This window comes from Mizuhopecten yessoensis, unplaced genomic scaffold (genome assembly GCF_002113885.1).
Source record: "Mizuhopecten yessoensis strain PY_sf001 unplaced genomic scaffold, ASM211388v2 scaffold11113, whole genome shotgun sequence".
Classification (NCBI taxonomy): Eukaryota; Metazoa; Mollusca; class Bivalvia; order Pectinida; family Pectinidae; genus Mizuhopecten; species Mizuhopecten yessoensis.
Genome location: NW_018408886.1, coordinates 268,658 through 282,358, shown reverse-complemented (window position 1 = coordinate 282,358; position 13,701 = coordinate 268,658). Strand labels below are relative to the sequence as shown.

Here is a 13,701-nt window from a genome sequence, read left to right as displayed (position 1 = left end):
GGGGGATATTTTGCTCAATAAGTTGACGTACACAGTTCATATTATCAATATCTTCATTCTTATCTACAACATTTAATATATCTAGTAGTCTTTCATCAGGTTCAATATAGTCCGGTATTATCAGATGAATATTTTGTATATTCTGGAGGAATGTAGATACAGCCAAGTAAAATATTTTCATTCATGCTCGAAATGTGATTCGAAATTTCAAACCATTGTACAAATTCGGACTCGGACCTCGACAAAACTTGATTATAAATTACAATAATACCGCTAGACTTTTTTTACATTTCTGTCTGTGTTTAGCGGAGTATGCATATTCATTAGGCAAATTCATGTCATCGAGTTCATCAGTTTTAGATTCAACACACAGTAATAAATCGTATTTAGATATCAGATTATGGAAATCTGGATTGATAAGTTTGGATTTCAGACCACATACAATGTACATTAAATAAACCAATTTCGAGTTCAATGTTGAAATTTTGTCGTGGTTCATTAAGAAACGTGTCTGAGTGTCTGTCCTACAGGGGTCCGTTGTGTGGCAGGGACTGGTGCCCCTGTCTTGGGGGATATGCTGGGTCTTGGGGAGGATGCTGTCCAGAATACACTGAAGGACCTGAGTATACGCCGGCCGAGCCACGCCCGGGGCCCTGGGGGACCGCGAGCTCGCACCCGGGTGCTCGTGGAGCCGTACGAGATGTATCACTCCCGCGTTCCGACGGAGGACCGCGCTCATGTCCACGTTCTGGTTGGGGGCATTGACTACGTTCCTGGGGACCAGCTCCTCTGTTCCAGCTGGGGAGACCCACGTTCGCGTTCCATGGAACGGTGTCGCGTTGATATTGCTGGGGGTCAACGTACGGACGGCCGTCCACGTAGAGGGTGTCGTATGCAATTTTGACGTTCACATGACGACGTTTGAGTTCCTTCATTTTCGAATACAGAGCGTAGCGTCTATCACTTATTTCGGGTTGGTATTGTTGGGATATTGAGAACTCCGGTTTATTCCGTACTTTTGACGGACATAACTTTAGGACGCGGTCTAGGTCCTCGTATCTAGCAAACTTTCCAATAATGCTTCGTGGTTTCTGCTCCCGTCGTGCCCGCAGTCGGTGAACATTTTGAAACTTAATGTTTTCAGGCTCGGACATCTCCATCACCTCAAATAGGTTTTTTTTTAACACTTGTTCGGTTTTCTCCTCATGTACAGGCCCAGCAGTTTTAATCACGGTAAAAATCGTATTATATTTCATAGAATGTGTTTGCAATTTAAGGAATCTTTCATGTAGATCGTGATTCTCCCTCGTCGACTCTAAATTTCTCCGTTCGAGACTTTGGAGTCTCTGTCCAATATTGAAGTGATGTTCTTCCTGTTTGTTAATAATGTCGGAATGTTTCTGAGTCGTGTGCTGTATATTGGTAATCTCTTGTTTTAGATTTTCGTTTAGTTGTTGAAACACTTCAAATTTAGTTTTTATCTCGTCAAGCATGTCGAGTTTTTGTAATTTACATGTAAGTACATTGTCAACTTGTTCAACTCTGCTATTCAAAATTTGAATGTTGGCCATGAGCATCTGCATGGTGATATGGCTGGTGGCCCAGAAAGGCGCCGGTGGAGTGGACGGATGTGAGGGTGGGGGTGGGAGTGGTGAAGTCGATTACCCGGATATGCTGATCCCGTATGGTGAGGACGGCTGATGTACGTGCGCACCGAGTTGACTGGTGGGCGTACTGCTACATGTATGTACAGGTAAAGCACAATAGGCCAATTCTGATACATGTTATTAGAAATGTTCGATATATCCCCGAATTGTTGCCCGAATATAGATCCATGTGCCTCTGCCAGTATTTCTGATGTTTGTAGAACACTATGTGGCAATGCGTCGGTCGTATAGGTACCTACAACACAGGTTTTAGAGGGAGGGGTCAGCCCGGTGTCCGAATTTCTACCTTTACGTTTTCTACCCATATATATGTTTTACATAGAGTTCATATCGGGTCCACTGCGTTACAGGTACCACAGAAATACACATTTGCTTAAATGTGTGACAAATTATGATTAAAATAGTTTAGAAGTCATCAAAATGTTCATATTCACCGGAGCGTCGTCAGAAAGCAGCTCCCTGTCCGTCCAGTCATGCGCAGGTCAACGTGATCTGATTATGTTGGCCCTGTATTTCTATATAGTGGGCTAAGTCACGAATTAACTATTTATCGTTTGTTGATTTGATATTTAAAAGGGTATTTGTCTGTACGCCTGTAAATTTTGTTATAAATCTCTCATAACTTTCTAATCAATAAATGATACCATTTCAGATATGAAGGGGATGTAGCTCAGTGGTAGAACGTTCGCTTTGCATGTGAAAATTTAAAAAAACAATAAAGAATTTCTGTTTCACTGGCGGCTTGTCTAAAGATGTTTGTAATATGACCTAGGTCTAATGTATGCACACGTGTTAATAAAAGTACAGTATCAATATAGAGAAGTCCCCTACCGCTGAGGGGAAGACAAAAATCTGTTATAATAAGAAGCGCCTCGTAGAAAGGGGCAAATGAAAAATAAACGGACGCTTCAAACTATTGTTAATCGCGCATCATGGTTATCAGGATTAGCTTTTAACCCGGTAAATTCAATTTCTAACTTTAAAAAGAACATGGACAAACGTGCAAACATCAACATGGACGCCTCAGAAGAAATCGAGTGAAGACAGTAGTCCGAATTATTCTGGCGTTTTATATCGGTCTGTCGTCGATTAACGTCAGAACTCCGGCCCTCTATAACATGCGGGAAATAATCGACCCGCGCCTGGGCGCTCTTCAAACTGATATTTTAGAAACAAATCGTCACTTTCACACACATGTTAAAGCTTAGACCCCGAGTAGCATTGAGTTGCGTATTACTCGTTCCCGTTAGGTTCTACAGTTGACTTTTGTGTAATAGGGAAACGTTTAAGGAGTCTTCTGCTAATAAAGGAGGATTTGACGGCCTTCCATTGAGTGTTCTTGTGGTAGTTTAAGAGTTGTGATAAGAGTAGTGTATTAAGCAGAGAGACCCGATGCCAACCAAATTTAACCTGGGTTGACAGAGGGACTTGGAAAGTGGCGGAGTCCAGCCCTGTTACCCACGCACGCACAAAAACTGAACTCAACTTTTGTGTTAATTCCCGTTAAACTTTTGTTATTTCGTCACCAATAGTTCATAAACGTTACATGAACTAAATATATAGTATCTATTCGATCTCAAAATCGATAATACTCCGGAAAAGTATGAACGAGAGGAAGACTTTCAGAGACTTTCATCCTTTCTAAATATTCCACTGTCGGGGGATGACATTTTGCACTTACATGTATTTGATATAAACCCCTAAAATGCCTTATAATACTTCCTTTACATCATAATTAATATACCTACTGTGAAAAGTTATCAGGCCCCTGTGACCGGGCTAACTTGGGGTATATATATGCACAGGCCCCAGTGACCAGAATAATTAGAGGTACTCTTTATCATGACAAAGAACATGTAAAACTAGCAATTGTGACTTAAATAGCACAGTGTTATGGTGACACTTTTAATTATGTTTCGATGGTTAAAGGGACACAACTCAAGTACAAATCACATCATGCACTGTTGGTTACGTACACTATCAAAATCTGTCGTTTTGGCCTAACGCCAGGAATCTGGGACATTATACTGTCTGCCAGTCAAGTCACATGGTATACCCGTAACAAGGAAGTGTACAGTTAAAGTAGAACCGACACAGTAACAAAATCGTGGCAGTTCACAATTTGTACGCAAAGTATTCCATCTAACTCACTCAAGTAACAACACCATGGCAAGTAACAGATCCGTGCAGCGTGCCCAGGAACCCGTTACCTTCACGTGTGCTTTGTGTGACAGTGGGGACGAGGTACGATGGTATTGTAACGATTGTCAGGATAATTTATGTGACCGGTGTAAGGAAGCCCATACACGCGGAAAGAAAACTAAAAACGATGACGTCGTATCGATACGGAAGGCTAACCGTCAGGGCGACAAGCCTGTACCAGAGGTATGTAAACTACATCCCGATAAACTGTGTGATCTCTTCTGTTCCGACTGCAACGAATTGCTTTGTTCAATATGTACATCTAAAACTCACAAACACCACAACTGGAAACCTTTCGAAGACGAATTTTCTTCTAAAAGGCAACATTTGAAAGAGCATATGACAGCAATTTCTGCTAAAATAGAACATTTTAAGAACGAAACATCAGAGCGACATTATGATAACAAAGGGTTCAATGACAACATTGATACAATTAGGAAAGAGGTGAACTCTAAAAGGACAAAGTTAAAGGCAGAAGTAGATTCTATCGCTGATGCAATACTCGCTGAATTATCGGCTTTAGAAAAAGAAGAATCAGCTATGTACAAGAAAGATTGTCAACGATCAGGGAAAAAAGTCGAAGAACTGACGCGTCTGCTTAACGAAGCGGAAATGACAGATACATCAAGGGTATCCTTGTTTGAAACAGAAAGGTCATTGAGGACAACTCTGCCCCTGTATGACGTTAATGTGAGGTATGTTTCACAAAAAAAAACAAGGTTTGTTACCGGAAGTATCGACCGTGTCATGTTGACGAACACGTTTGGTAAGGTACACCACGAGAACCAGTACAAGAAGATAGACATCGACAGTACATACGTTCAACGTCTCTCTGAGTTTACTGTTACTCAACAGAATCAAATATTCGATATATGTCCAGTCGACGACAGTCACGCGTGGTAATCAATACACCAATACAAGGGTCTGGTACTGGTCAACAAGGAGGGTGTGGTCACAGAGACAGTAAAACTGAACTTCTGTCCGTTCAGAATCACCATGTTCGGGACAACAGACATACTTATGACCAGTTCTCCACCTAGTACATTTGTATATGAACTATCACTACACAACAAACAAGTGACAACATTTGCTGACATCAGACCACGTACAGCACGGGACGTCAGTATCAACGAGAGGGGCGAGGTGTTTGTTACTACAGGTACACCAGACATATTGGTACTGAATCAGTCAGGTACGATTATAAGGAAGGTCACGATTGGATCGGAATTAATAAAGTACACTGTCTGCTTGTCATCGGGACGTCTGGGTGTAGTTCAAACAATTGGAGGAAAGTCGGCTGATAAGAATATAAAGATAACAGACGAGTCCGGTACCGTCATACAGACATGGACTGGTGAACTCGACAACGGTCAAAAGGTCGGTAGTATGTGCCTCTGTAAGATGTCATGTGATAAGTACGATAGAGTTTTTGTACCAGACTTCAGTAACAATCAGGTGTACGTCCTACCGAGAGACGGTAAACAGGCTGTGTGTCTCCTGGACCGGCCACACGGAGTGGTGAAACCTGCAGTGGTGGGTGTGGATACGTGTGGTAACGTGTGGATCGGGTGTGAGGACGGCACCGTACACGTGATGGGACTGTAACATAGAGAAATAGTGATATACGGTACACGTGTGCTCGTGGTACAATAAAACATTGTGTGAATAACATTCCATGGCAGTTCACCGATGTATAAAGTCTGAAGTATCCTCAAATATCGATTCACATTGTAGAGACAAACTAAGAGTAAATGTAATTGTTTTTCATGATCGTGGTAGCCTGACAAACATAAGTAACTAGATTGTTTCATCCAACACCGTCATTGGACTGATAACAGACAATACATGGTCATTGGGCTGATCAACAGACAACACATGGTCATTGGACTGATCAACAGACAATACATGGTCATTGGACTGATCAACAGACAATACATGGGCATTGGGCTGATCAACAGACAACACATGGGCATTGGACTGATCAACAGACAATACACGGTCAGTGGACTGATCTACAGACAATACATGGTCATTGGCCTGATCAACAGACAATACACGGACATTGGACTGATCTACAGACAATACATGGTCATTGGCCTGATCAACAGACAATACACGGACATTGTACTGATCAACAGACAATACACCGTCATTGGGCTGATCAACAGACGATACACGGTCATTGGACTGATCAACAGACAATACATGGTCATTGGGCTGATCAACAGACAACACATGGTCATTGGACTGATCAACAGACAATACACGGTCATTGGACTGATAAAAAGACAATACATGGTCAGTGTACTGATCAACAGAGAATACATGGTCATTGTACTGATAAACAGACAATACACGGGCATTGGACTGATCAATAGACAATACATGGTCAGTGTACTGATCAACAGAGAATACATGGTCATTGGGCTCATCAACAGACAACACAAGGTCATGTATTGTCTGTTTATCAGTACAATGACCATGTATTGGGCTGATCAACCGACAATACATGGTCAGTGGGCTGATCAACAGACACTACACGGTCATTGGACTGATCAACAGACAATACACGGTCATTGGGCTGATCAACAGACAACACATGGTCATTTCACTGATAACAGACAATACATGGTCATTGGGCTGATCAACAGACAATACAAGGTCATTGTCTGATCAACAGACAATACATGGTCATTGGACTGATTAACAGACAATACATGGTCATTGGACTGATCAACAGACAATACACGGTCATTGGACTGATCAACAGACAATACCCGGTCATTGGGCTGATCAACAGACAACACATGGTCATTGGACTGATCAACAGACAATACATGGTCATTGAACTGATCAACAGACAATACAAGGTAATTGTCTGATCAACAGACAATACATGGTCATTTGACTGATTAACAGCCAATACATGGTTATTGGACTGATCAACAGACAATACAGGGTCATTGGACTGTTGAACAGACAATACATGATCATTGGACTGATCAACAGACAATACAGGTTCATTGGACTGATCTACAGACAATACATGGTCATTGGACTGATCAACAGACAATACAGGTTCATTGGACTGATCAACAGACAATACATGGTCATTTCACTGATAACAGACAATACACGGTCATTGGACTGATCAACAGACAATACATGGTCATTGGACCGATCAACAGACAATACATGGTCATTGGACCGACCAACAGACAATACATGGTCATTGGACTGATCAACAGGCAATACATGGTCATTGGACTGATCAACAGGCAATACATGGTCATTGGACTGATCAACAGTCAATACAGGGTCATTGGACTGTTGAACAGACAGTACATGGTCATTGGACTGATCAACAGACAAAACACGGACATTGTACTGAGCAACAGACAATACACGGTCATTGGTCTGATTATCAGACAATACACGGTCATTGGACTGATCAACAGCCAATACACGGTCATTGGACTGATCAACAGACAATACAGGGGCATTGGACTGATCAACAGACAATACATGGTCATTGAACTGATCAACAGACAATACATGGTCATTGAACTGATCAACAGACAATACACGGTCATTGAACTGATCAACAGACAATACAAGGTCATTGTCTGATCAACAGCCAATACATGGTCATTTGACTGATTAACAGCCAATACATGGTTATTGGACTGATCAACAGACAATACAGGGTCATTGGACTGATGAACAGACAATACATGGTCATTGGATTGATCAACAGACAATACATGGTCATTGGACCGATCAACAGACAATACATGGTCATTGGACCGATCAACAGACAATACATGGTCATTGGACTAATCAACAGACAAGAGATGGTCATGGGACTGATCAACAGACAATACACGGTCCTTGGACTGATCAACAGACAATACACGGTCATTGGTCTGATTAACAGACAATACACGGACATTGTACTGAGCGACAGACAATACACGGTCATTAGACAATACAGGGTCATTGGACTGATCAACAGACAATACACCGTCATTGGACTGATCAACAGACAATACACCGTCATTGGACTGATCAACAGACAATACACCGTCATTGGACTGATCAACAGACAATACACCGTCATTGGACTGATCAACAGACAATACACGAACAGACAATACACGGTCATTGGACTGATCAATGATCAACAGACAATACATGGTCATTTGACTGATTAACAGACAATACACGGTCATTGGACTGATCAACAGACAACAGACAATACATGGTCATTGGGCTGATCAACAGACAATACACGGACATTGTACTGAGCGACAGACAATACACGGTCATTAGACAATACATGGTCATTGGACTGATCAACAGCCAAGAGATGGTCATTGGACTGATCAACAGACAAGAGATGGGCATTGGGCTGATCAACAGACAATACATGGTCATTGGACTAATCAACAGACAAGAGATGGTCATGGGACTGATCAACAGACAATACACGGTCATTTCACTGATAACAGACAATACACGGTCATTAGACTGATCAACAGACAATACATGGTCATTGAACTGATCAACAGACAATACATGGTCATTGGACCGATCAACGAGTTAGTAAGTGAGCTGGACTGAGGCCTTTATACAAGGTCATTGTCTGATCAACAGACAATACATGGTCATTGGACCGATCAACAGACAATACATGGTCATTGGACTAATCAACAGACAATACACGGACAGTTTACTGATCAACAGACAATACACGGTCATTGGTCTGATTAACAGACAATACACGGACATTGTACTGAGCGACAGACAATACACGGTCATTAGACAATACATGGTCATTGGACTGATCAACAGACAAGAGATGGTCATTGGACTGATCAACAGACAAGAGATGGTCATTGGACTGATCAAAAGACAATACATGGTCATTGGACTGATCAACAGGCAATACATGGTCATTGGACTGATCAACAGCCAAGAGATGGTCATTGGACTGATCAACAGACAAGAGAGGGTCATTGGACTGATCAACAGACAATACAGGGTCATTGGACTGATCAACAGACAAGAGATGGTCATTGGACTGATAAACAGACAATACACGGTCATTGGACTGATCCACAGACAATACATGGTCATTGGACTGATCTACAGACAATACATGGCCATTGGACTGATCAACAGACAATACACGGGCATTGGACTGATCAACAGACAATACATGGTCATTGGACTGATCAACGAGTTAGTAAGTGAGCTGGACTGAGGCCTTTGTTTTGTGTGTTTTTAAGTTGTTGTTTTTTATTAGGATTTTTTTCATTTCATCTTTAAAATATATCTTAATGGGTTTTTTTTCTCGGAAAATTTCCTAATAATATCAAATGGTTTTAGATTTTTACAAAATTATAGGAAAAAGAAAAAGGTGTTATTTTCGGTTAGTTCCGGTAACTTACTGTAACATTTTGTGTCTTCCCTTAGATACTTTTTGATTATTTTCAGGGAAGTAATTTTAAGTCAAAATCACTTTTCTAATAAATCTTTATCAAAATGATTTTTTTATTCACCTACCCTAATTTTTCAGACATGTAACAGGAAATAGACATGTCTTTTAGACATTTTTCTGTTCATGTATCGATATATCAACTATAATGAATATTAAACAACTGTTAATTAAAGTTTGTTACACAGATGTTTACAAAATGTAATTAACCGGTAAATGTAAGGTAACACAGGTACAGTTATTTTATACCTTGTAGTATTGAAATGTAACAAGAATGACTGATACATTTTGATTTATATTTACAATTGTATAACCTTTAAATAGACATATATAGGTCTAATATAAATCTAATACAATCTAAATAAAACTTTTACATTGTAGTACTGCTGTGTCTTTGTTGGTTTTAGATATATTTATATATCTGGAAATTTGATAATAGGATTGCTTCTGCGTGTGGAATTTTTGTGTTCTGAGTGGGTTGTGAAACCGGTTAAAGTTTGTTAACCGATTACTCGAACAATCATCCGATCGAGTAACCAGTTAATCGGTCAGTTTGGAAATAAAATGATAAACAACGACAAAACGTTACTTTAGTATATGTTTAGCAAATATTCTATTTAAAAGTTAAAACGTATTTACACCAAATACAAATATGTATATAGTAATTAGCATGGTAGTTTACTCGCGTCTTTCAAGCTTAACGCAGGATGTAGTTACATGTAACCTCGGTAAGTATATTTCATGGGCAGCAAATGTCGGTACAATGGTTAGATTCAATTACAACTTTAGAACAAAATTTGATCGACAAACGTTTGAATACATGCTTGCTCCTTCAAGTGTGTACCCTGCAGATTATATTTACATCTCGCATGCAATTACATGTGGTGCTGGCGGCATTTCATTGTCAATCTTTATAATAGAGAACAAAAACAACACTAACACGTCAGTACGTCAGCCTGTACTCTGCTTTATTACAAAACTATCTTATCCTGGTCGTATCTATAGATAAATTGTAGGTCTAAGCTAACATGTCCGACTATTCGGTTATTGATCTTGGTAACCGACTAAATGACAACCCTAATTCTGAGGGTGTTTTTTTATTTTAAATTCCTTTAATGTCATAATATGATTTTTTTTATTTAATAAAAGCAGAAGAAATAAATATCAACTTTTCAACAAAAACAAGATTTTTCTTCTGTAAATCAATAAAAAAAAAAGAATTTTCCAGAGTGAATAATTAGGTGAAGTATAGTTTTAGACTTCCAGTGACTTCTATAACATCTACATATACAACTATCGGGGGAATGACAATTTGCACTTTGTTGATATAAACCCCCTAAAATGTCTTATAATACTTCATATACATCGGGAATGGTTTAATAAACCTACAGCGATAAATTCGCAGGACCCTGTGAACGGGCTTTCTAGTGGGGCATATGTATGAACCAACAAAAAACAACACATATAAAACAAAATATATAATGTGCCCACTGTGATAAATTATTAGGTACCTATGTGCTGACCACCATAAAAAAAGACATAAGGATAGGTCCAAACTTACCTTAAGTGATAAATTATCAGGCCCCTGTGATCAGCCTAATAAGAGATACAACATTGTACCTATTATCAGGACAGGTTCAAACAAACTTCAGTGATAAATTATCAGGCCCCTGTGACCGGGCTTATTAGAGTAACATATGATCAGGATAGGTTCAAACATACTTCAGTGATAAATTATCAGGCCCCTGTGACTGGGCTTATTAGAGCAACATATGATCAGGATAGGTTCAAACATACTTACAGTGATACATTCTGAGGTCCCTGTGAACAAGCTAATTAGAGTAGCATATGATCAGGATAGGTTCAAACATACTTACAGTGATACATTCTCAAGTCCCTGTGAACAAGCTTATTAGAGTAACATATGATCAGGATAGGTTCAAACATACCTACATTGATCAATCCTCAGATCCATGTGAACAGGCTTATTAGAGTAACATACCCACAAGGATAAATCATCAGGCCCCTGTGACCGGGCTCCTGTATCTGTCCAAGTCTGGTGTCAGGGCCAGGAGAAACTCGGGCTATACGCGGACAAACTATAATGAAAGACATTTTTTTGTCAGCAATATGTGGAAGATAATAGAGGATATGATATGAAAAAGAAATCATGTTTTCGACAATATCCTTGGATGGGCAATATAATACAACTGTTGCCAAACGCATTTTCTGATCTGTATGAATTTTATTTTTTACCTGGGGACACAACATTGGACATGTTTCTATACCTGGAGTGTGACTATAAAACCCTGAGTAAATAACACTCAAAACATTCACATATTTTATACCGACAAAATACTGAACGACAAAGGGTAAATTTGTGGCCTTTAATTTGTCACGGAGCTGTTTAATTAGCACATAACAATGAAGAGAAATTAGACGAAGTGGAGGAACTGACAGAGCCAAGTGGCTTACACTTCTGAAACACCTGGTCTTATCTTATCCTCGTGTCTAAATGTAAAGTTTCCTTTGTTCATATTTGGCCCTTATCATAAATTATGTTTTCTTGGTATCTATACTCTTCCTGTTTTGATTGTCGAGTATGTAGAATCAAAGTCATCCCTTGGGGGGCGGGGTTACGTGAAGTTGAATCAAAGTCATCCCTTGGGGGGCGGGGTTACGTGAAGTTGAATCAAAGTCATCCCTTGGGGGGCGGGGTTACGTGAAGTTGAATCAAAGTCATCCCTTGGGGGGCGGGGTTACGTGAAGTTGAATCAAAGTCATCCCTTGGGGGGCGGGGTTACGTGAAGTTGAATCAAAGTCATCCCTTGGGGGGCGGGGTTACGTGAAGTTGAATCAAAGTCATCCCTTGGGGGGCGGGGTTACGTGAAGTTGAATCAAAGTCATCCCTTGGGGGGCGGGGTTACGTGAAGTTGAATCAAAGTCATCCCTTGGGGGGCGGGGTTACGTGAAGTTGAATCAAAGTCATCCCTTGGGGGGCGGGGTTACGTGAAGTTGAATCAAAGTCAAGTTAGTAGAAGCATGTATGTAAGTACACTTCCATATATTTTCACTTCCAGGTCACTTCGGGTTGTGGTGCAATCCCAAAGATGTTTATACTTCTAGGTCAGCTCACTTCCAAAAATATATACTAGATGATGTACAATACCGGTTGTGGTGCAATCTTTATGTCGAATTAGTAGAACCAATGTCATCCATTCCTGATGTTTTGACGTCAAATTGGAAAAAGTCTTCTCCTTCTGTTTTTTACGTGAAGTTGGTGGAAACTAAGTCATCTCTTCCCTTTTTTTTACGTCAAGTTGTTAGAATCAAAGTCAAACACAGACATAACTTTTGGTATAGATATTTATTTGACATGAACCACTCACCACATAGTACATATGTAAAATTGGACAAAGAAACAGTGCCAGCGCTCCTCCAACACAAATATACTGTAAAACACATCTTTATCAGAACTCTTATTATACCGGGCTCACTTAAGGAGCCCTGTACCACAGCTATAAACTTTTTTAAAAAGGACTGGAAAATATATTATTCTGGCATGACTGTGTCTTTGTAAAATCATTTCTGAAAATGTAAATAATAATAAAGAAGAAATAAACAAAATATTATCAATAATTGTGTTCTGAATGTAAAACTTTAGAGGGGCTAGACGGGGATTCGAACCCTGGACTTCCGACTGTTATACAATCTCCCTAACCGATTGATTAGTCAACGAAAGTGTTCGGGCTCAACTGTACTACAGCTATATCCAAACGGAAGGTAAGGAGAGGTTACTGTGTGTACGTAAAGCTACAGGGCAGTGGGACAGAGATCCTTAAATGCCTTATGAGATAACCACAGGTTGCTAATAAATGTAAATAATAAAATCATTAGTTACTTTACTAAGGTGATATATGCTTATCAAGATAATCTTGATATTGATGGTTAAAATAATCTTTTGCTGAAACACACGATTGCATAGGAAACTGAAACATACTAGGATACATGTAACAGGAAACGTGAATACAAATTCTTTCTAAAAATAACTTAAAATGCAACTAGCCTTAAAATAAAATTGACCTTAATGGTTAAAATAAATTTATTGACAAGGAAGACAGTAACTGTTGATACTATTGTGTGTTAGTATTAGACACATGTGACTTTTAATTCTATTATGTGTTAGTATTAGACACATGTGAATTTTAATACTATCATGTGTTAGTATTAGACTCATGTGACTTTTAATACTATTATGTGTTAGTATTAGACACACGTGACTTTTAATACTATTATGTGTTAGTATTAGACACATGTGACTTTTAATACTAT

General features: G+C 39.5%; 2 protein-coding genes across 2 annotated transcripts; both read left to right on the top strand.

The window, feature by feature from the left end:
* Window positions 1–3,833: 3,833 nt before the first annotated feature.
* LOC110466013 (E3 ubiquitin-protein ligase TRIM33-like) lies at window positions 3,834–4,772 on the top strand. The gene has a single exon (XM_021522253.1). It carries the CDS (start codon window positions 3,834–3,836, stop codon window positions 4,770–4,772), a length of 939 nt encoding a protein of 312 aa, XP_021377928.1.
* A 93-nt stretch (window positions 4,773–4,865) lies between these two features.
* On the top strand, window positions 4,866–5,474 carry LOC110466012. Its single transcript, XM_021522252.1, has one exon. It carries the CDS (start codon window positions 4,866–4,868, stop codon window positions 5,472–5,474), a length of 609 nt encoding a protein of 202 aa, XP_021377927.1.
* Window positions 5,475–13,701: the final 8,227 nt, after the last annotated feature.